This window comes from Anolis carolinensis, chromosome 4, assembly GCF_035594765.1.
Source record: "Anolis carolinensis isolate JA03-04 chromosome 4, rAnoCar3.1.pri, whole genome shotgun sequence".
NCBI classification, from domain to species: domain Eukaryota; kingdom Metazoa; phylum Chordata; class Lepidosauria; order Squamata; family Dactyloidae; genus Anolis; species Anolis carolinensis.
Window position 1 is genome coordinate 214,156,685 of NC_085844.1, and position 24,972 is coordinate 214,181,656.

Below are 24,972 nucleotides of genomic sequence, written 5' to 3' on the forward strand. Positions count from 1 at the left end.
ACAATTTTATGGTCCAGAAGGTAGAAGAGGCAACAAGAGGATCAGCAAGTCTTGATCTAATCTTAACAAATGTGGAAGACCTGATCAATACAGTTGAACTGGTTGGATCCTTAGGGGCAAGTGACCATGTGCTCCTGGAGTTTGCAATACAAAGGAATGCTGAAACTAAGACAAATCAAACACGCATTCTGGACTTTAAGAGAGCTGACTTCCAAAAAATGAAGGAATTACTGAGAGGCATTCCATGGACGCCAATATTAAAAAACAAGGGAGGTAAGGATGGATGGGAGTTTTTCAAAAGAGAAATACTCAAGGCGCAAATGCAAACAGTGCCAACAAAGAAGAAAAATAAGACAAGTGCAAAGAAGCCAGAATGGATGTCCAAAGAGCTTCTAACTGAGCTAAAGCTCAAAAGTGACATGCACAAGAAGTGGAAAAGGGGAGAAATCACCAAAGAAGAATTCAAACGTATAGCCAACAACTGTAGAGAAAAGGTTCGCAAGGCTAAAGCGCAAAATGAGCTCAGGCTTGCCAGGGACATAAAAAACAACAAAAAAGGCTTTTTTGCTTATGTTGGTAGAAAAAGGAAGAAAAAGGAGGCGATAGGGCCTCTGCAAGGAGAAGATGGGGTGATGGCGACAGGGGACGGGGAAAAGGCAGAACTGCTCAATGCCTTCTTTGCCTCGTCTTCTCACAAAAAGAAAGCCATCTTCAACCTCAGCAACATGGAATGGACGAAGGATTGGCGGAAATCCAACCCCAAATAGGGAAACAAGTTGTCCAGGAACACCTGGCCACTCTAAACGAATTCAAGTCCCCAGGGCCAGATCAGCTATATCCAAGAGCAGGGGTCCCCAAACTAAGGCCCGGGGGCCGGATGCGGCCCTCCAAGGTCATTTACCTGGCCCCCGCCCTCAGTTTTAGACTTAGGCTTGCCCAAAGTCTGAAATGACTTGAAGGCACACAACAACAACAATCCTACTTGACTATCTCATTTGTCAAAAGCAGGCCCACAGTTCCCATTGAAATCCTGATAGCTTTATGTTGGTTAAAATTGTTTTTATTTTTAAATATTGTAATTGTTCTTTCATTTACTAATATTGTGCTATGGTAATAATATAATATATTGTGTATACCAGGGGTCCCCAAACTTTTTAAACAGGGGGCCAGTTCACAATCCTTTGGACTGTTGGAGGGCTGGAATACAGTTGGCCACCGAGCAATAATAATAATAATTATTATTATTATTAATAATAATAATAATAATAATAATAAATAACAGCAATTATAATAAAAAGAGGGTTGGAAGAGACCCTTTGGGCCATTGAGTCCAATCCCCTTCTGCCTTTGTGCACCGAAAATACAAGCAAAGCACCCCTGACAGATGGCCACCCAGCCTCAATGTTAATAATAACAATAATAATAATAATAATAATAATAATAATAATAATAATAATAATAATGGTTGTAAGAGAAAAAGAGACCCCTTGGGTCATTTAGTCCAACCCCCTTATGCCCTTGTGCCATGGGGGCCGGATAAATGGCTTCGATGGGCCGCATCCGGCCCCCGGGCCTTAGATTGGGGACCCCTGGTATATACATATAATATTGATACTAATATTATAATGTAATACAATATAATAATAATACAATATAATATTAATTATATATTATTACTAAAAATATTACAGTATAGTGGTATAGTACAATATATTAATATATAATGCTAATATTGTGCTATGCTGATAATATAATATATTGTATGTACATACAACTTGTAAGCCGCTCTGAGAGAGGGTGGGGTATAAATGTAGTAAATAAATAAATAAATAAATAATTGTTGGGGGTTTTTTTGCACTACAAATAAGGTGTGCAGTGTGCATAGGAATTTGTTTGTATTTTTTTTCAAATGATAATTCGGCCCCACAATAGTCTGAGGGACCATGAACCGGCCCTCCACTTAAAAAGTTTGAGGACCCCTGTCCAAGAGTATTGAAGGAATTAGCGGAAGTTATTTCAGAACCACTGGCAATTATCTTCGAGAGTTCTTGGAGAACGGGAGAAGTCCCAGCAGATTGGAGGAGGGCGAATGTGGTCCCTATCTTCAAGAAGGGAAAAAAGAACGACCCAAACAATTACCGTCCGGTCACCCTCACATCGATACCAGGCAAGATTCTGGAAAAGATCATTAAGGAAGTGGTCTGCGAACACTTAGAAGCAAATGCGGTCATTGCTAATAGTCAACACGGATTTACCAAAAACAAGTCATGCCAGACTAATCTGATCTCTTTTTTCGATAGAGTTACGAGTTGGGTCGATACAGGGAATGCTGTGGATGTAGCCTACCTGGATTTCAGTAAGGCCTTCGACAAAGTCCCCCACGACCTTCTGGCAAATAAACTAGTAAAATGTGGGCTAGACAAAACTACGATTAGGTGGATCTGTAATTGGCTAAGCGAACGAACCCAAAGGGTGCTCACCAATGCATCGTCTTCATCATGGAAAGAAGTGACAAGTGGAGTGCCGCAGGGCTCCATCCTGGGCCCGGTTCTGTTCAACATCTTTATTAACGACTTAGACGAAGGGTTAGAAGGCACGATCATCAAGTTTGCAGACGACACCAAACTGGGAGGGATAGCTAACACTCCAGAAGAAAGGAGCAGAATTCAAAACGATCTTGACAGACTAGAGAGATGGGCCGAAACTAACAAAATGAAGTTCAACAGGGACAAATGCAAGATACTTCATTTCGGCAGAAAAAATGGAAATCAAAGATACAGAATGGGGGACGCCTGGCTTGACAGCAGTGTGTGCGAAAAAGATCTTTGAGTCCTCGTGGACAAGTTAAACATGAGCCAGCAATATGATGCAGCAGCTAAAAAAGCCAACGGGATTCTAGCCTGCATAAATAGGGGTATAGCGTCTAGATCCAGGGAAGTCATGCTACCCCTCTATTCTGCCTTGGTCAGACCACACCTGGAATACTGTGTCCAATTCTGGGCACCACAGTTGAAGGGAGATGTTGACAAGCTGGAAAGCGTCCAGAGGAGGGCAACTAAAATGATTAAGGGTCTGGAGAACAAGCCCTATGAGGAGCGGCTTAAAGAGCTGGGCATGTTTAGCCTGCAGAAGAGAAGGCTGAGAGGAGACATGATAGCCATGTACAAATATGTGAGGGGAAGTCATAGGGAGGAGGGAGCAAGCTTGTTTTCTGCTGCCCTGCAGACTAGGACACGGAACAATGGCTTCAAACTACAGGAAAGGAGATTCCACCTGAACATCAGGAAGAACTTCCTCACTGTGAGGGCTGTTCGACAGTGGAACTCTCTCCCCCGGGCTGTGGTGGAGGCTCCTTCTTTGGAGGCTTTTAAGCAGAGGCTGGATGGCCATCTGTCGGGGGTGCTTTGAATGCGATTTCCTGCTTCTTGGCAGGGGGTTGGACTGGATGGCCCATGAGGTCTCTTCCAACTCTACTATTCTATGATTCTATGATTCTTTGTCGTATGTTTCAGTCAGCAGGTGACAAGGGACTAGGTGGTTGTAGTGTGAAAGCCGCCGAGGAGTCAATTAAATCCAGGTCAGTCACAGGGTATCCAGCCGGATGAAGGAGAAGCAATAGAATGGTTAGATGGTCACGAAGTTATTCAGCAAGTCAGTAATCCAGCTACAGCCAGCAAGGAGTAAAACAGTTGTAAATTGTATTCAGTTCAAGATCAGGAAAATATGAATGCTGTAAAAAAGTAATACTAATTCTCAAGGGATGAAAGCGACAAAGCTACCAGAAAGTGACAGGGGGATTTATAGGCAGGTAATTAGACACCAAGTGCCTAATTAGAAGAGTCTCCTACTGAATAACCTCTAGGAATTACATAGTATTGTCACTGGATGAATAATGCCAATTAATCTTTAGCATCTGTAGCCTCCTGCTAGGGATAGTGCCCCCATCCTGCCTCAGCCCCTTGGCCTCAGAAAGACCACTGTGATCAGGAGATGCAGATACTTGGTATCTGCATCCTCCTCTCTGTCTGAATAATTAAACTGTAAAGGGTAAATTATGACACTTAAGGAGGAACTGATTCAAATATACAGCGAATACAGAATTGCCATGAAAACTATCTACTTTTTGAAATATTTTGAAGAGATAGTGAAATATTTCGGTGTATATTATCACCCTTTCATGTGTATAAAGATGACTCTCATGACAGTAGACATGGGGGTACAGTTGTACAGATTGATGGCAAGTCTGAAACTTAGAACCTCATCACACTAGAGCAGTGGTTCCCAACCTTGGGCCTCCAGGTGTTTTGGACTTCAACTTCCAGAAATCCCAGCCAACTTACCAGCTGTTAGGAACTGTGGGAGCTGAAGTCCAAAACACCTGGAGGCCCAAAGATTGGGAACCACTGCACTAGAGCGTCTATCCACTTTAAAATACAGTTGCTTATGTCCTTTAGAATTCTGGCATTTGTAGTTTAGGGCTGCTGCTGCTCAGTCGTTTAGTCGATTCCGACTCTTCGTGACCTCATGGACCAGTCCACGCCAGAGCTCCCTGTCGGCCGTCACCGCCCCCAGTTCCTTCAAGGTCAACCCAGTCATTTCAAGGATACCGTCCATCCATCTCGCCCTTGGTTGGCCTCTCTTCCTTTTTCCTTCCATTTTCCCCAGCATCGTGATCTTTTCCGAGCTTTCCTGTCTTCTCATGATGTGGCCAAAATACTTCAACTTTGCCTCCAATATCCTTCCCTCCAGTGAGCAGCCGGGCATTATTTCCTGGAGGATGGACTGGTTGGATCTTCTTGCGGTCCAAGGCATTCTCAGGATTTTCCTCCAGCACCAGTAGTTTAGGGAAGGTCCTTTAAACTGCTCAGTTACAGAGATCCTGCATCTCACTAAACTACAAACCCCAGAATTCTGCAGGAGGCAACAACTAGATTTAAAGTGGACAGTGTTTTTCAAACTGCTCCTTCAGATGTTTTGAATGTCAGCTCCCACAATTCATAACAGCTGGTAAACTACCTGGGATTTCTTGGAGCTGAAGTCCAAGACACCTGGAGGAGCACAGTATGAGAAACACTGCTCTAGTCTGATGAGGTCCTGAATGTGATCAGGCTGGGAAAAGCTTAGAAAACGGTGTTCCTGGAACATTTTTACTGGATTTTTCTTTCCATTCTAAACAGGGGGTACAGCATTACAATATTTTAAAAACATCTCTCCAAACTACTGAAAGGCTTCAGAAGCCATATTGATCTAACTATAATGGCAACCAAGTATTTTGCTATGAAAGTGAGAGGATATTGCCTAGCAGCAATATTTGTTCAATCTAATTAAGCCCCTTTCTGTCTAATTGGATTTATTAAGTAACTCCTTAATTCAGAACAAGAGACCTCTGACCCTAAGACGAAACTCATATCACCTGATCCATCTCTCATATTTTTCCTTCAGAACTACAGTAGAGTCTCACTTATCCAACACTCGCTTATCCAACATTCTGGATTATCCAACGCATTTTTGTAGACAATGCTTTCAATACATCATGATATTTTGGTACTAAATCCGTAAATACAGTAATTACTATACAGCATTACCATGAATTGAACTACTTTTTCTGTCAAATTTGTTGTATAACATGATGTTCTGGTGCTTAATTTGTAAAACCTAATTTGATGTTTAATAGGTTTTTCCTTAATCCCTCCTTATTATCCAACATATTCACTTATCCAACGCTCTGCTGGCCCGTTTATGTTGGATAAGTGAGACTCTACTGTACATCTGAACATTTCCATCTGGATCTTTAAGATCCTTTTTGGATTGAGACTTTCAGATAGAAAGGATGGGTTGCTTACCTGCAAGCATACATCTTCAAGAGGTTAGCAAACAAAAATAGATTTGCTGTTTCTGCAGTACAGTGTTTTCTCACTTATCACTAGGGTTAGGTTCCAGGACCACCCGCAATAAGTGAAAATCCGTGAAGTAGGGACACTATATTTATTTTAATATTTATACATTATTTTAATAGTTACAGTAGAGTCTCACTTATCCAACATAAACGGGCCGGCAGAACGTTGGATAAGCGAATATGTTGGATAATAAGGAGGCATTAAGGAAAAGCCTATTAAACATCAAATTAGGTTATGATTTTACAAATTAAGCATCAAAACATCATGTTATACAACGAATTTGACAGAAAAAGAAGTTCAATATGCAGTAATGCTATGTAGTAATTACTGTATTTACGAATTTAGCACCAAAATATCACGATGTATTGAAAACAGTGACTACAAAAATGCGTTGGATAATCCAGAACGTTGGATAAGCGAGTGTTGGATAAGTGAGACTCTACTGTATACACTATTTTTAGTTATACACTATTTTAAGTCTTTATCAACCAATTGTATGTTGATAAATCGCCTCCTTCTCCTCCCGTTGCTGCTTAGGCTCCTTTTCTCTCCCTTTGGCTTCTCCTTCCTCCCTTCCTTAGGCTGTAAATTGTAGTTTTTTATGATTTATAATAGTCTTTTAGAGTTTATTGAAAAACTGCAAAACAGTGAATCTGCGAAAAGTGAACCAGGAAGTAGTGAGGGAACACTGTACATAATTTGGAATCTTCTCAAGTAGTCTCGTAAGTATTTTAACAGCATTCCCTTCTCCCCTATTCCATGTGACTAGCAAGACTGATTCCTATTCATATCCTCAGTTTCTTGGATGCTGTAGTAGCAGCCAAGGGGATAGGGAGAGCAGGGCACAACTGGGAACTTCCTCAGCAGTAATATGATGGATCCGATGAACTAAACTTCCTGCCGTGACTGCCATGAAGCTTGTGAGAATGGCCATCATGGTATGAACTACATTGGGATTAATGAAATTTCTTAGAATGATCCCTCAGAATAAAGGATCAGGCAACAAGATCTGGGGTTTGATTGATCCAGATGTTAAGGCAGTGACTAGGGCATAGGTGGAAATGGCCACACTGACCCAAGCAGAAGGTTGAGTAGGAGGGGGTGATTTGGACAACCAAACCACAAATGAAGACTCCAGGATCTTGCCATCAGACCCATCTCTGGTAGCCTGTTGGGCTTGCTGGCTGAATGGCAAGGTGTCAATGGTGAGGTGACTCCACTATTTCACCTGAGGGAGGGAGTCAAAATGAGAAGACTCGGCTCAAGCTGAGGTGGAAGGATAGGCCCATACACCTGGGAGACCTGAGAAGCTACTTGTGAGGACAACTTTAGAGCAGTCCAGCACAAGATGCGGCCCAGCGGCCTGATGTGGCCCCTACAAGATTTTGGTGCAGTCCACAGAGTCCAAGCCTTAGTGCTACAACAGAGTAGCAATTGGAACCTGTCATTCCCCACTCCCAAGTGTTTTTACCTTTATGCATTTCCTTTCTCTGTGCACCAAAGTTACCAAACTAAGCTGTGGCAAAGAGGGCACCACTGGTCAGGACACTGGAGGTGCTGTTATTGATTGGAAACACAGCCTGGGGAGGTTTTTGGATTCAGGTTAGAGTAGCAGAGAGCAGGGATAAAATTTCATGAGGTACTGGACCTTTTTTCAGGGAGAGGTGTAAAATCATGGGTTCCTTGTTACGTTAAAATCTAACAGATTGACCGTTTTAGAGAAAGAGGGAGTTTGTTTATGAGGGGGAAACCATGAACTTGTTGCAGGGTCTTCATGGCAAAGCTAAGCTTCTCCTTCAAGAGGAAGGGAAATGAATGGTACAGAGTTGATGGGTTTTTTTCTCTGGAGAAGGAAACAACACAGGCAACCCAGAAGCAAAGGGAAAGCAGGAGGTGGAGGCAAAAATGGAGGCACTTGTTTCCCTCAGAAAAGAACTGCAACCTGCCACCATGCTGAGGGGAGGCAGTGAAATGGAGACAAATCCGCTTTGCTGCCTGTTAAACCCTGAGTGAGGTGCTAAAATCCTATCTGCAGCCTGAAAAGGTTTATCCTATTTTAATTTCAGCCCCATACTACTGCCAAATTGTGCAGACCTACATTAGTTTCAGGAATGTCAAACGTTCTTGGCCTACTTCTGTTTTTAACAGTTTCAAGGAGTGGATTCCATCTCCGCTTCAAAAACCAGCCTGGGGTTGAGGGATTGTTAGGCAACACTGGGACTTCAGATAGTTTAGATTTACCTTTGACAGAAGATGAATCCTATGAAGAGCACAGGACCAATCGAACCCACTGCAGAAGTTGAGAAGGCTTAAGAAGGTTCCAAATGATACACTGTGCAGGTGCAGAATAGCGACTTGTGTGTCACAGAGAACATGGGCGCATTGGGGAAAATTTCAGCGAAATACCTTCTTCAAAAAACATCAAAAACCTAAAATGGCAATGCACTTTCCCCACCTGGTTCTACTGGGGACTGGTAACATGTATTGGGGGTGTGTGCTTGCATCCGAGTAAGTTTTTGGAAGTAAAATCTGTTTATTAGAGCATTATCAGACTTAAGACGGCTGTTGGATAACGTGGTGTTATGGAATTTGCAAGAGTTAAGGAGAAACTTCTGACAGATAAAAAAAATAAGTGGAATAATTACAGTGACATTGTAAATGGCGTATCCAGGTTAGACGTGGGCTGCACTTGAGTGTCATAGATAACACTTTATGCACCTTCTTCCCCACTGAGAATAACAAGGACTCTGCCTTTGAACACTGTATATACTTTTTGGGAAGAACTATACTGGCTGAGTATCCTTTATTAGAAATGCTTGGGAACAGAAGTGATTTGGATTGCTTTTTTAAATTTTGGGGGAGATACGTATATTTACACATAGGTGCCTAATGAGAAGGGTCCAAGTCTAAACATGAAATTCATTTGTTTCATATACACTGTATACAAATAACCTGAAGGTAATTTTATGCACAATATTTTTAATAATTTTGTGTGTGAAACAAGTTTGGGCACATTGAGCCACCAGAAATAAAGGTGTTACCATTAGCTACCCATATGCACAAATTTGGATTTTAGAATATTTTGGATTTCGAAGTACAAGATAAGGGATGCTCAACCTGTTTTACGTTGAAGTCAACTTGATAGCCGTTAACAGCTACTATCTGTTTTTGGAGAAGACCGGAATAAATCATTCCTAGACTTCTTTGGCAAAAACTGGGAAGAACCATTTGGTGTGGGTTTATCCATCTACTGGATAATTCAAACATGACCACACAAGTTTTCTTAATTAACTCCAATTTGAAAACTATCATCAGTATTAATTGCTGAACAGTTGCAATGAAGAAGGGAAAGAAAACCAACAATAAGCATCTCCCGGGGGGGGGGGGGGGGGGGGGGGGGAAGTGATGGAAAATCAAAACAGCTGCCCAGTGTGAAATTTGATGAAATAGCTGGGCAGCAGTCTTCTGCTTAAGATATCCCTGTTTGGGTCTGCAATAGCTGATTAAGAGGATAGCAAGGATTTCGATCTACTATTCCACCAATGCTGATATAAACATGGTGTACAGCTGATTTTCTAAACTTAGCAGCTAAGAATTCAATTGATAGTGTTATTTATAAGTAACTAGCTGTGTCCGGCCATGCGTGGCTGTGGTGAAGTATAGTGGTATGGGAAATAAAATATTGAGGAATTGGTGGTAGCTAAGGTAAAGGGTAAAGGTTTTACCCTGACATTAGGTCCAGTCATGTCTGACTCTGGGGGTTGGTGCTCATCTCTATTTCTAAGCTGAAGAGCTGGCGTTGTCTGTAGACTCCTCTAAGGTCATGTGGCATGACTGCATGGAGCGCCGTTACCTTCCCGCCGGAGCAGTACCTACTCTCATTTGCATGTTTTTGAACTTTAGGGTTGGCAGAAGCTGGGGTAACAGTGGGGGCTCTCTCCACTCCCCCAATTCAAACCTGTGACCTTTCGGTCCAGAAGTTCAGCAGCTCAGCGCTTTAACACGCTGCGCTATCAGGGGATATTATTTCCTAAAGCTTGTGAATATACAATATTTCTGATTTTTTTTGTCTGTTGGAGGCAAGTATGAATGCTGCAATTAGGGAAAATGATTAGCATGTAATGGCCTTGCAGCTTTAAAGCCTGATTGCTTCCTCCCTGAGTGAATTTTTTGTTGGGAAGTGTTAGCTGGCCCTGATTGTTTCCTATCTGGAATTCCCTTGTTTTCAGAGTGGTGTTCTTTGCGCTATTTTATGTGTTTCTACTGTCTGTGGCCCTCAGAAAACAGAGGATTTGCCACTTTGGTGATGGGAATACTTCGTTGGGAGGTGTTAGCTGGCCCTGATTGTTTCCTGTGTGGAATTCCCCTGTTTTCAGAGTGTTGTTCTTTATTTAGTGTTCTGAGTTTAGAGACTGTATTGTTCTGTTTTATTATACCACAGTAATTTTTATATATTCTGATTTTAGTGTTTTTGAATACTTGTAGGCAGATTATATTCATTTTCACGGTTCACAGCAACACAATAATAATAATGATAGTAATAATAATGACTTTGGTAATACACACTGTTTCGCTCCCTTCTCAGCTTCCTTTCTGGAAGAATCCTTTCTTGGGAGGTGTTAGCTGGCCCTGATTGTTTCATTTGTGGAATTCCCAATTTCCCTGATTTCAGTGTTGCTCTTTATCTATTGTTCTCGTTTTAGAGATTATATTGTTCTGTATTATTCTACCACAGTAATTATTTCATATTACATTAGAATCTCACTTATCCAACATTCGCTTATCCAATGTTCTGGATTATCCAATGCAGTCTGCCTTTTAGCAGTCAGTGTTTTAAATTCACTGTGATATTTTGGTGGTAAATTTGTAAATACAGTAATTACTACATAGCATTACTGCGCATGGAACTACTTTTTCTGTCAAATTTGTTGTATAACATGTTTTGGTGCTTAATTTGTATGATGATTACCTAATTTGATGTTTAATAGGCTTTTCCTGAATCCCTTCTTATTATCCAACATATTCGCTTATCCAACATTCTGCGGGCTTGTTTATGTTGGATAAGTAAGACTGTAGTGTATATTTATAATGTTATATTATTTGCTTAGAACTGGATTATATGAGGCCCCTTCTACACAGCTCGATAAAATGCACACTGAAGTGGATTATATGGCAATGTGGAGTCAAGATAATCCAGTTCAAAGCAGGTAAGATTATAAATGGGTTATATATCTGAGTGGAAGGGCCTTGAGTCTACACTGCCATATAATCCAGTTCAAATCTGATAATCTGTATTTTAGAGGCAGTGTGGAAGAGGCCTAAGTGAGGCCTAACTCTGCCTGTCCCCTGGGCTGAGTGGGTTGCTAGGAAACCAAGTGGGCAGAGCTTAGCCTTCTAACTGGCAGCAATTGGATAAAAACAATTATTCCTCTCCCTCTAATAAGGACTTTATTTTTCTTTTCTTTTTGTTGTATGAACGTAGAGGCATAGGTGAGGGGTTGTGCTGCCAAGTTTAGTGTGTCTGGGATGTGTAGTTTTATTGTTTTTCCTAGGCCGAAATTTCATTACCCTTTTATTCTCAAAAATAATGCTTCCACAGGCCTTTAAGAGAATTTTATTTGAGTGGTTCTTACAAAGATTGTTGCAATATGAAAGTCATTTGTTGATAGAAATATCAAGCTGTTTTGTCAAACACACTGAAGTAACCCAAAATATATTTCAGAGCTCACAGAGCTTAAAAAAGAGCAGATTATATGCAACCAGACAAAATATATTCCTGCATTTCCTACTCCAACGTTCAATTAGATACATTCCCTGCAATCAATGGAACTTTAACCTGGAAATGCAGAGATAGCTTTGTTTGGAATTTTAAACACACCTTACACCTTATTTACAAGAAACTTTTACAGAGACAATCAAAAGTTACCATTTAGAAATAAAATCCTCTAATCCTTTTTTTTGCTAACCAGTGAGTAGATCAGCTGACCAAAATCATTCAGTAGCCGCTTGTATTTTCAGTCCATATAAAACACACTAAATATATCCAGTTAAATCTGATATTAACCTTTAGCAGAGCATTTAAGTGAATGTAAAATGCAGTACCTGCTTTAAAAGAAAAGGCTTGTGAAACATTAAAAATCATGTCCTGCCCACCTTTTACAGAAGTCTTTTCTATAAGCTACACCTGTTCCTATAGCTCATTTTAGCCAAATATTCTAAATGTACAAGAATTACAAGGCAGAAAAATTAGTCAGCTTTGTATACAGTGGGAATGCTAACCAAGAGAATGAACACACAGCATTCCCGTTTGCTATATTTTTTGTCTTTAAAGGTAACAGGAAGTGTACACAAAAGGTCTTTACGTCTTTTCATTTTGTTTTCATCTAAATAAAAGTTTAACTCAAAGTCCTCCTTCAAAAAATAGCTATGTACAAAACTGACTAACTCCATCTTCATCGTCGAGCAGGAACCAAGAGCTGGGTTGCGTTCATAGAATCTGGAAAAAGGTTGTGGTACGTTGGCAGAGGTACATATGCTGCTGTTATCATTTTACCTATCAGGAAAGAGAAAGAAAAGAGGAACATCTTAAAAACTCTTGCTTTTGAAAATGAGTCAAGTACTATGACAAAAATATTATATCAGGAAAGTGCATCCCAAAGTATCCATGGAATTCTTACAATTAATAAAAAAGGAAACAGACTCATAAAGAATGGAGCAAAGATTTATCTTTTTATATTGATTATCTATGCTGCTCAGCATTCCCGTATTAAAAATTCTGGCAAATTGTCCCAGGTTAGAAGTTCCAAATTAAAAGGCCGAAACGTGTTTTTCACAGTGACTGCTTCATGCAAAATAGTAATTAAATTTAATGTAGTCTGCAAAGCAAGACATCAATCCTGTAACTATGAGACGCAACTAAAAAAACTGCCATTGTTCCTGAAAGTCTGGCAATTGTTGTTAATGCCATATTTCATCAATTCTAAGATGTAAACTAATTTCAGTACCATCAACAGAAAAAAGCATTACAGTAGAGTCTCACTTATCCAACACTCACTTATCCAACATTCTGGATTATCCAACGCATTTTTGTAGTCAATGTTTTCAATACATTGTGATATTTTGGTGCTAAATTCGTAAATACAGTAATTACTACATAGCATTACTGCGTATTGAACAACTTTTTCTGTAAAATTTGTTGTATAACATGATGTTTTTGTGCTTCATTTGTAAAATCATAACCTAATTTGATATTTAATAGGCTTCTCCTTAATCTCTCCTTATTATCCAACATATTCGCTTATCCAACGTTCTGCCGGCCCGTTTACATTGGATAAGCGAGACTCTACTGTATTTATTTAGTTATACACACAGGGGATTTGTGTGTGTGTGTATTAAAAAGCACCTATGATTCTAAGATGTACCCCATTTTTCGAGATGTTTATATGAGGAAATGATTGTGTCTTAAGAATCAAAGAAATAAAGTATTTGCCCCATGTATTGATCTCCGAAGACAATGATCTATTTTTTAGCTAAAACATCAACGTGCAATAGTACTGTACCGACTCTGTGGGCTATAGAGTAAATGAGAAAAGTGTTTTAGGAACAGATGGCCAGTTTCCTCTCCAAGGCAGGAGCACAGTTGCCTATAAGGCCAGGTGCTACTGGATTTCCTCTTTCCACTGGGTGCTGATGGGAGTGCTTCCACATTCAGAGCCTTCTCATCAGGGAAATAAATTGTCCCCTTAAATATGGCTCAATTGCTCTACTGCTTCAATTCTCTTGGTAAGAAAAAGAATTCAGGGTGGAGGAAGAACACAATTCCATGGACTGGATGCACTGACTTGGTAAATCAAATAAGAATATAAGATATAAGAACTACTGATATAAGAACTACTAGTTCCCCATCACTTCTGCAGAAAGTTCAGACAGCTTATTCAGGCTTGGACAGATGAATAGCACACTCTTGATTCAATGGAATAGAAAAAAATGTCCATTCTCAAAAATCCCCTTTTAATTGCATCAGGGTTGGGCAACCTCTTTCTTAAGAGTTATTTCCTTGGTGGTAATATGCTGTAAAAACCTACCTGTTACTGAGGGAAGGGCATGACAAAAACAGGATTGACCAAAGATCACCCAAACAGTCTAACCAGAAATTTCTCAAGACAATTCTCCCCTCCCCAAAATCATTATTTAAGACTTCTGGGGCCACAACTCCCAGCAAACCAAGCCAGAAAGGCCTGCAATCAAAGATGGCAACAGCTGTCGTCTAAAACAATTTGAAGGGAACAGATGACATCTTTCCAGTATAGCTGTCTGCTGAAAAACATGGAAATCTTTTAAAGTCCTTTTTAAAACTTTGGAGTCAACGTCTCAACCTGAACAAGGTTGAAAAAAGATGGCTGGGAGTTTTGAGGTTTTTTTTTTATTGTGTCAGAGACAAGTCGCTTCTGGTGTGAGAGAATTGGCCATCTGCAGAGACGTTGCCGAGGGGACGCCCGGATGTGTTACCATCCTGCTGGGAGGGTTCTCTCATGTCCCCGCAAGCTAGAGCTGACAGATGGGAGCTCACCCCATCTCGCAGATTAAAACTGGAAACCTTCAGATCAGCAACCCAACCTTCAGGTCAGCAGTGCAGCCAGCACAAGGGTTTAATCTATTGCGCCTCCGAGGCGGCAGATGATCAAATTAAATCTTTATTATGGTCATAGACCAGCATAAGGAGAGCAGGGTAAAAAGGAAAACAATACAATCTTGCTGGTCAAGAATTTTGGATATGACATTTGTTTAATGGTTGGTTTATGAATTATATGGTAAAGGAAAGGATACCTGTTCAGGCCTTGGTGGTGGGGTTATATGTCTGTAAAATGTTCATTGTTGTTGTGTTTTGTTTCACGGTAAGTTGTTAATGTATGTAAATAAAAGTTAATATATTGGGGGGGGGGGGGGGAAGGAGAGCAGAGTAAAGTCTCATAAAAGTATAAAAGAATAGAAAACAAAGTATAGTAAACTCCCCAAAACAACCTCTTTGGAATATAAGATGTGAGGCTGGATAGAATGCTGCATGGGACAGCTTTGTGTTTGTGAGCAGTGCTATGAGGCTTTTTAAAAAAGAAGTACTACCCTCTCCACAAATCCCTCTCTTGATATTATAAGCTTGTAGCTGGGTAGCAGAAAGAGTCTGTGGGAAATAGAGAGTAAGGAGAGCATAATCCACCTAACATGTGAATGTCTCCAACTTGATCTCATATTAAACAGCAATATAGCAAAGTGTTTATAGTTTACTTACCTGCAAACCACCTTCCATGTAATGCATTTACAGCTGCAATTGCTGCTGCTATTGAAGGGCATTTTACATAGACGTTGCCCTGAAATTAAAATATATATATATATGTATTGCTTTTATCTATAAATCCATTTTAACCACCTACTTCTATCCTAACATTTCAATAGATGGATTGGAATGAACTTTTAACAACCATATAAAGGGAAGCTGGCAGAGTAAAAAGTCAGAACAAAAGATAAACCAGTGAATTGAATACTCAATACAGTGCTCCCTCACTTTTCGCAGGGGTTAGGTTCCAGGCCTGCCCGCGTAAAGCGAAAAACCGCAAAGTAGCAGCATTCTCTTTATTTCAATAAATATAGCCCCCCTCCCTCCCTCCCTCCCTCTTTTAAAGTACTGTACTGTATTTCTTGTTGTTCCTGAGGCAGCCTGGACAGACTTTGCGAGTGTTTCCCGTGGGCTTTGGGGCCTGCTTCTCGCCCAGAGCCCCATGTGAGCCTCCCGCTCTGAGTCTGGGGTCTCTGTAGCTTTGTGAGGCGACTGGGCGGCTGTTTGCCCCTTGACTCGCCTTTGGCTCCGAGAGCAGGACAGAGAGAAAGAGAGAGAGAGCAGAACCCTTGGGACAAGGAGGGGGCAGGGCTGGGGTGCCAATCAGGGCGCCGCAGGCAAGACAGCCGGGCCCCGCCCCCTCAACTCCCCACAGGAAGGCCCAGGCCCAAAGGGAGCGAACAGTTTCCTCTCTGCGCATATGCCTCCCTTGGGCCTCCCTCCCCGCCCAGAAAGGAAGGAAGGTAGGAAGGCCCTCCTCTTCCGGACATGAGGCCCTCTGGAAGTGCCACTCCCTCCCTCCCTCCCCTCTTTGGTCGACCAAGGGAGCCGAGGAGGCCTCTCTGCCTGCCCCGCTCTCTCTCTCTCGCTCTCTCTCTCTCTCTCTCTCTCTCTCTCTCTCAATCTCTTTCCTGCGAGGCTCCGTCAGGTGAGGCTTCCTTGGGGGAGGGCGGGCCGGATGGGAAAAACCGTGATATAGCGAATCCACGAAACCCGAACCGCGGATTAGCGAAGGGGCACTGTATTCTGCTTTTTCATGAAGCCAATTAAAGTGACATAATAGGATATAGTATAATGAACAAGTTACAAAATAAAACATCTATATAAATCATAGAGAAAACTTTATTAAATTAATCCCAGAACTCAAAAAGTCTTCTGATGTCATTATCAAAGATGACAAGACTCAGTAAGTTCCCTGCAGAGGGAATCCAAAGCATAGGTACTGTTTAAAAAGGTTCCTGTTGCTAAGTAAGTCTTCCAGTTTCTCTCACTCTTGCACTCATTACCAGCCTCCGATAATGAATAACGCAAGGAGGAACACATTGAAAATAACCCTTTGTTTATTCAGGCCCCCACAAATTTAAAGTTAAAACTTGCAACCTGGACTGAGCCAACAAACAAAATACCAGCCAGTGCCAAGACAAATGAAAGTATGTAATGTAAGTTGCTTAATACAGTGCCTAGATTCAACCAAAAGTCTGGGACTAGCATTTCACGCAAACTAAATGTTTCCGAATGTCTTAAAGAGTAATCCCAGATTGTATAATACTGAACTACCCAGAAGACAAATAAAACACAGAAGCTGCCCAAACAAGCTTCATATCCAAGCCTATCTTAGCATCATCCACTAAGTGCACTTTCTAATTTTGTCTGACTTGAGCCTCAAAAAGTAATCTATTTGTGGTTAAAATCCAAAACTATTCTGCGGGACAAATCAGATACATGAAATCATGTATTGGCCTTGAATTGGTATACAATTCACTGAACATACATGACTGTATAGATTTGTTAACAATAAAGGAGTAACACTGTATCAGCAACTCAGACTAAATATTTTAGTCCTGTCCTTTTACAAAACTAAAACTGTTTCAAAGTGAAATTAATAGATGCTCGTTTACAGATGTTTTAAGTTATAATTGAACATAACAACTTAATCAAATTATTAGAATTCATTAACTTATTTTAGCAACATACCTGAGCTGAATTTTTGTCTACATAAATGTGGACAACTCCTCCATGTTTGTTACATTCCTCAATCACATCGTCCTTAATTTCTGTATCCCAGCCTGCTTCCTCTTCACTGAAGAAAAAACCATAAAATTTTAATAATCTCCAATACATAAACTTAAAAGAGTGAACAGGCAATATAACAGAAATTATGCAAGTTGAACTTACGTTTGAGGGTTAAACATGTTGGAAAGCTGGAAACATTGTGTTGCAAGAGGTTGTACTGAAGCAGCTGCAGCCAATACTAAGAAGTCAGAAGAAAAGTTTAAAGTAAATTTCTACTTCTTTAAATGAGGTTTATTCTTCACGCTGTCTTAAGCAGCAGGAATTATGCAAATAAAGAAGAAATGCTTTGCATCTCTAGGATTTGCTCACAGTTCTAAAACAAGATATGCACACACAATTCTTATACTATTAATGAGGATTGTACAATGTTAGTTGCCTAGAATAAATTGCTAATTGCCATCACAACTTGCACTACCCTTGTTATTTACTTTAGCATAAGAGGTTATCAACTAATATGTTATTTTATGCCTGAAGTACAAACGAGCACCATGATTTACCAACCCTCTATTTCTTTTCAATTACAATTCTGTATTTCTACAAAATATGGAGGACTGAAGAGAGAAATTGATTTGCTTTGCTTTAATCCAAGGCTTAGATATGGAAAGGATTAGCAAGAGAAATTCATGCTGTTTGTTTTTTCAATGAACAGTGAAAATTAGAAATGGTCACTTGTTTTTGAAGATCACATGTTTCTTGTTCTCTGATGTGAAGTACTTCCTAAAGCTTGAGTTTATATAGTACTAAAATCTATGCCATACACACCACAGAACTCATTCTCACCTTCACTTTGCTGTGAAAGTCGAGTCTGCAAATCTTAAAAAAAAAAAAAGAATAATTAGTACCTTCATATATAGTATATAAATCATTTCCTTTCATTCAGTCATACATGCTCACTCACCCATATACTACATAATGTCAATAGGTTTTCCATGAGTAATGTACAACCCCTGTATCTGCAAGGGATACATTCTAAGACACACACACGCATACCATGGATACCTGAAACCATAGATAGTATTTTGACTACATTTGGACCAGAAACATACTCTAGAATTACACTGGATGGCCTAGAGAGGACCACAAACACTTTTGGGAGGGGGAGGAAATCTAATGGAATGTGGTTAAGTAAAACCATGGCTATCGAGTACATGGATAAGGGGTACGTACTCCACTCATAGTACATAGATGTGCATAGGACAGACCTATCTTAATATCACACAAATAATTCAATCACTCATATTTGTTTTCAGTCAATAGGCCAAAAATCCTTAATTAAAAGACACATTTGATTAAAAAATACACAATAGCAAGTCTTCAAATTAAACTAAACAATTCAGTTATACTTTAAATACAGCTAACATTCGGTCATAGTGATCTATTAAGAGCCATCTGGCTTAAATAAGGTATGTGCTCTGTATATAATTTGTTACTTAGTAGTTAAAAGATTAGTACTGTGAAATGAATGACAAAACACTCACAAACCATTCTAAGTAATTAAATGCTGGATACTAAGATTCAGTGGGCAGAAAGGAGACTTAGAGGAAGATTTTAATTTTTATCTCAGTAGTACCAATATGATGCAAAAGCCTAAGTAAATTATCAGTACACTTATTCTGCTACTCATTGTTTTAAAGGATCCATGTGAAAACAGGACACCTGCAGAATCTGGTGCTGTATGCTGATCCTTTTAAAGCTCGGGCCATAATTAATTTCAGTGTCTGTCTTTACATCATTAAACAAATTAAGACTTATTTATGTGATGACTCAACATTCATCATTTCAATCAGTAGATGTAATCCAGTTGGAACTAACACAATTCCAGCCAATGGGGTGTCAATTAACTCCCTGTTTTGTTTGCACTAAATACAGAAATTTCTGAAAGTGCACAAATCAACCGTTGCCAACCATGGCTGGAGTTTCTGGGAGTTGAAGTCCCAAACACCTGGAAGATTAAAGATTGGGAATTACTGCTCTAGATGATGTCTAGATTAGCTTCCACATTAATACAAATAGATTTTACCTGCTACAGCACTAAATGCTAATGAGCCACTCATCTGCAAAGCTTGTTGTGCAGCTGGAGGAATCTGAAGACCAGTACCTGGAAAAAAAAGCCATTAATCCATTTTTTGATAGAAGCACTAATGTTTAACTAACTATAACATTAACACTTTGTGAAGTCCCAATTGTCAATGTGCCTAAACTAAAAGAGCTACAAAACAAGAATGACTATGTCTTACTTTGCTATGACAAGGTTGCCAATAAATTCTAATATTTCCATCCTACATATCCACTAAAATAGTACTGGAGTATAAAATCACCATGAAAAATGAAGAAAGAATACAGACTATGCAACAAAACTATCTAAATCACTATTATATTCAAATAATCTGGACTGAAGTTTTACAATAGGATGCAGTGCAGTTTGGTTTAAAAAACGCAAAAGATAAAACATGGTCCCTTAATTCTGTTTTTTCCAATACACATACCTTCAGCCAGTCTCGCCATCAACTGAAGACGGCCAGTTGTTCCCAAATCAATTCCAGTCCTTTCCAGTTCATCACTGTCCAAAAATGAACTAGCACTGGATGCATCCGTGCGTTCTGTTACATGACCTACTTTCATTGGTCTCCCAGCCAATTCAAATCCATTTAGTTGTTCCAAAGCCTTTTTAGCACACTCTGAATCTGAAAACTGTAATTAAATTATATTTATTATTTGAAGCAGCAACAAGATTCTATTGCATCATTACACATTTTTAAAATGACAAGCTTTTAAAATTACAAATTATGTAAATTTGTATATAAAACTAACATTATGTTAATAACTCCAGAGATATGACATTTGGTTTATGAAAACTGTAAAACAAACCAGAGCACATAATTTTCCACACAGTCTGTCCCAAATTCAATTCCTGGCTAATACATCTTTAAAAGCATGGACTAGCTTCTTTTTTACCAGACTGAAATCTTAGTGGTCAAATAATACTATCACATCAATTACTGTGGACTTCATCAATGAGAACATGGATTTCAAATAATGTCTCTGCCCTAGTTGAGAAATTTAATTATGCAACCGCATTTCAAATTTCCTTGTTTCTTGGAAACATAAAATTGACTAGTTGTAGTTTCCTTATTGCTGTTGAAATTGAATGCCTTTTCATAAATGTCTGATGTGTAGAAATGAACTGTAGGCATACATATACATCATCAGTAAGACAAAAAAATGCCTTTATCTCAGGCTCTGGACAAGTCACTGCAAATTGAAATACGTAGGTATCAGGTTACATCAACAAAAACCTGAGAGATGATACCGTCTTATGCACATTCCAAGTGGCCAGCTACTGGTCAAAGGACATTTAGTATAATGCCAAGTTTTTAACCTTTGTTTGTGTTTTTAAATACATTACAACTGTACCCTTGGTCCGCTTCTGACACAATAAATAAATAAATGAATGCACACTGTGAACATTTTTAATGTTAAGATACAACAAGACACATGGATATTGACTACTTTCACCCAAACTTGGAAAGTGTGGCAGTTTGAATGCAAGAAGCCTTATTACTAAGTCATGCAAAATGCATTAAAATGGTTGACAGTGTGTCAGCAGACCAACTCTAAGAGTCGTATAAAAGCAAAACCACAAATGCTTAAGCCTTACAAATTTGGTATTTTTACTATTACTTCAATAATTATTTTTATTAATGTCTAATATTTGTTCTTCTGATACACAACCAGAAGTGAATACATTACATCAGGAGTAGGTAATAATAATGGATCCCAACCTTGCAAAAAATAAAATGATAATGACTGCAACATAATAACCAAGTTTCTGACTTCTAAGTCAGCAGCTCCGAGAGCATGCATACACACACAAACACACACACTGAGTAGAGTCTCACTTATCCAAGCCTTTGGATTATCCAAGCCATTTTTGTGGTCAATGTTTTCAATATATCGTGATATTTTGGTGCTAAATTCGTAAATACAGTAATTACAACATAACATTACTGTGTATTGAACTATCTTTTCTGTCAAATTTGTTGTATAACATGATGTTTTGGTGCTTAATTTGTAAAATCATAACCTAATTTGATGTTTAATAGGCTGTTCCTTAATCCCTCCTTATTATCCAAAATATTCGCTTATTCAAGCTTCTGCCAGTCTGTTTAGGTTGGATAAGTGAGACTCTAGTGTATATATATATATATGCACCAATAAACTTACAGTGATAAATCCGTATCCTTTGGAACGCCCAGTTTCACTGTCCATCATCAGCTGGATGCTTTCAATCTGCAAAGAAGCATGATTACCTATTAGCATAGACAAAACATTTTAAAAACATATTGTGTTGGTTTCAATGTTATTTGCTATTGTTTCTATGAACTCCCACTGCTATTTTATAATGCTTTATGATTATTATTTACAAAGATTTTTTTTAAATCTTGATACGTAAAATATCTCTTTTCAATATATATACCAGAAAAGCAATATATGATATAGTACTGAAGTATGGAACCTTTTTTGGTCAGGGGAAGAGGGGTAGATTTCAATTTGTAAATGGTCTTACAGATTAAGTTCCAGCAGTATACAATGCTATATGCATTATAGAGGGCTATGGACATAATTAGGCCATTCCAAGTGTGATTTTTATGGATCTGAACATTTCTCCCATTACACAAAGCAAAGCATATATCCATACACACATATTTAGAATCATGCCCCAATGCAACAATTTTCCAATCTGTGTAGGACAGCTCCATTCCAAAAAGGGTATTTCAAGTTAAATGACAGTAATACTATCTCTAGCTGAGAAAAACAGTGCAGTGATCATGAACCAATGCAGAAAGATTACAATCAATATTCAGCTATGGGATGGAAATCTCCCATTTTGACACAGTGGTCTGAGGGTCAAACTAGAATAAGGAAAAGCAAAATTCAATGTTCTGCTCGACCATAAAGCTCATTGGATGTCCTTGCATGAATCCTTATTTCAGCCAAACTTACCACACACGTTTTTGTAAGGATACAAATATGGGACAAGTACTTCAAGGAAAGGAGCACACAACTGGAATAGAACTAAATTCATGTCTACTAACATGAAAACTTACCCGGCCAAATGGCTCAAAAATTCCACGGAGCATATCTTCAGTTATGTTGAAGTGTAAGGATCCTACATAGAGCCTCATGGGGCCTGCACTGCCCTTTTGTAGATTATTAGCCATTGCAGCTGCTCTATTTTTCTCTGCCTAAAATAAATATACAAATTAGAAAGAACAAACAAGAATCCAGAAAGTTTAACCGTAAACTGTGTTACATTTAATGAACGAATACTCCGAGTCGTATGCAAGCTTCAAAATGAAGTAAACTGATCAGTACATGCATATTTGGTGGATCATTCCAACTTACTCTATGGTTACTTGCAATATTTAAGTCTACTTTACCAAATATACTAACATATAACTATTCTGTTAAGAGTGGATATTTATATTCACTATCTTAAAACATCAAATATTTCCAGTTTCTGATGTTTGAAAGTTTCAAACAAAATGTTGTAAGTAATGTAACTGCCAATACTTGAGGATCTATGAAACTAGGTGAGCCCAAAGGATCTTTCTAGGCTTGTACTGAAAAAGGTCCCACTATAATCAAAGTCCCACCTAAGTATGCTCAGGATTGCATCTATAGAGCTTGATTGAGAAAATGCTTTTTAATCTATCAGTTTCAATATTACGAAATATAGCAGACTGTTAAGTAATAGAACAAAAGCTAAGAACATTTCACTGAAGAATGACATTATATTAACCCAACTTTTTATTTGGTTCTCCATCACATACATGTATGTATCATAATAAAATTAATTTAGATCTATTAAGATACAACTTAAGAATGTGTATTGAGCCTTTTAAAAAATATATCAACCTACTTGAGATGCTTGTACAATAATTGGTACTCCCAACACTCGCTGCCCAGTTAATCCAATTGCCAAAGGTACTGAACTAACATCAACGAATTCCACATAAGCAATTCCCTTGGAACGTCTCGAGTTTCTATCTGAAATCATGCGTACATCACGGACCTAAAAAAATAGGGAGTTAAAAAGCTGTTTTAATGATCTGAAAACTTTTAACAGGGCTGTTAGCATCACATTTCATTCTACATGAAACAATGAAATCTTTACAGATTTCTGACTCTTCAGTGCAAGACTTTTTTTTTAAATGAGAAACATGAACAAGCTAAAAATAACTTTTAAAGATGGTCACATCCCAGACATCAAAAAGCACATTTATAGTAAATCATAACAAGTTTCAGTTAGCACAAGCCTCTGTATGAGAGGTCCCACAATTTCAGTAACTCAATCTGGCAAGACATACCAAATACAAAAAGTAACTTTTAAACCAATTTGATATATACCAATTGCCAAAGGTACCGAACTAACATTTGTACATATACAGTACAAAGCTTGGCAAGATCTGCTCAGCATCTGCTTCAGAAGTACACGAATACCACTTGAAAGAAAAATTAAGAGGTTTTAAACCCACCTTTCCTACTGTAGAGAAAAATTCCTCAAGGTCTCTTGGCCTAATTCTTGCAGCAAGTTGCATACAGAATACTGTTCGAGCATCCCTCTCTTCTGGAGTAAGATTATCAATTGGTTCTCTGAATAAAAGTAAATGTTATGATCAATAATTAGAAATTTTTTAATAAGAACCAAAATAAATTTGATTCAGACCGTTTCTGCTAACCCAGAGATAAGAGTGATACAGTTTAGACTATGTTGCTATATATAGTAAGAGTAAGATGTGCCTGTTTTTTCAAATGCATCGGCTCCTTTGGTGAGAATATTAAGTGTCTCAGAATTATTTTTACTGCAACAGAAACTACCGATCTCAGAAAATGACTCTGCTACTTTCCTCTGCAACATTCTACCCCCAAATACTAACATGGAAAACAAATGTAACAGATGGATTTATGGAAGTAGATTACTGGGTGTAACAAAGAATGTTTAATACTCTTGTATCCTTTTTCTAAGCATCTATGCCTAGAAATGCCTATTTTAAATAGACATACTTCTAAGGATGTACACCTTACCTAATCACAGCATTAGAAAGGAAATGCTTTTAACCAAGGTACATTTAATAGTTGTGTATGTCTGAAATGAAAGAACGTATTCAGCCATTTTATAAAAGTTTGTATCTTTTTATACTCTATTCATACAAAGGCAATCTGTACAGCACAGGGCAGCAACAGAAATGCAACGACACACAGATAAATGAAGGGACACCATGGCAGTTTGCATCATATCTATATTATACGTATACATCATTGCTTGAAGACAATACTTAACAAAGGCACTTTTATAAATAAATTGAAATGTACTAACTATAATCCTTTAAGATTGATAAGGGATACTACAAAATGTTTGACTTCTTCCCTCTTGTACACACTATTTTCAACCTTTGAAAAATTTTAACATATATAGCATTCTAATTAGCCGGAGTCTTTCTAAGTGCCTGCTACTTGATTGTTACCATGGTTCTTTGACAATGACTTCATAGAACTCATTTTATGGTGAGCTTTCATAGCCTCTCATAAGGACAAGCTACTACTGAGTTTTGCAAAAGTTCTTCTCTATTGAGTTGGGGCATCTCAGTAGAAAGTGGAGAGTAGGTA

General features: G+C 38.7%; 1 protein-coding gene across 3 annotated transcripts in view; it reads right to left on the reverse strand.

Annotated features, from left to right (window-relative positions):
- Positions 1-11,495: 11,495 nt before the first annotated feature.
- rbm39 (RNA binding motif protein 39) overlaps positions 11,496-24,972 on the reverse strand; it is a 31,114-nt gene continuing 17,637 nt past the window's right edge. For all 3 annotated transcript variants that reach the window (XM_008109954.3, XM_062978760.1, XM_008109956.3), the window contains 11 exons: positions 23,841-23,958; positions 23,225-23,377; positions 22,410-22,547; positions 21,526-21,591; positions 19,788-19,992; positions 19,322-19,399; positions 18,082-18,114; positions 17,404-17,479; positions 17,203-17,308; positions 15,184-15,262; positions 11,496-12,450 (listed from right to left, as the gene is read on the reverse strand). In XM_008109954.3, the coding sequence (XP_008108161.1) occupies positions 12,350-12,450; positions 15,184-15,262; positions 17,203-17,308; positions 17,404-17,479; positions 18,082-18,114; positions 19,322-19,399; positions 19,788-19,992; positions 21,526-21,591; positions 22,410-22,547; positions 23,225-23,377; positions 23,841-23,958 (1,153 nt within the window). In that variant the 3' untranslated portion in view covers positions 11,496-12,349. The remainder of the gene's footprint in view (positions 12,451-15,183; positions 15,263-17,202; positions 17,309-17,403; positions 17,480-18,081; positions 18,115-19,321; positions 19,400-19,787; positions 19,993-21,525; positions 21,592-22,409; positions 22,548-23,224; positions 23,378-23,840; positions 23,959-24,972) is intronic.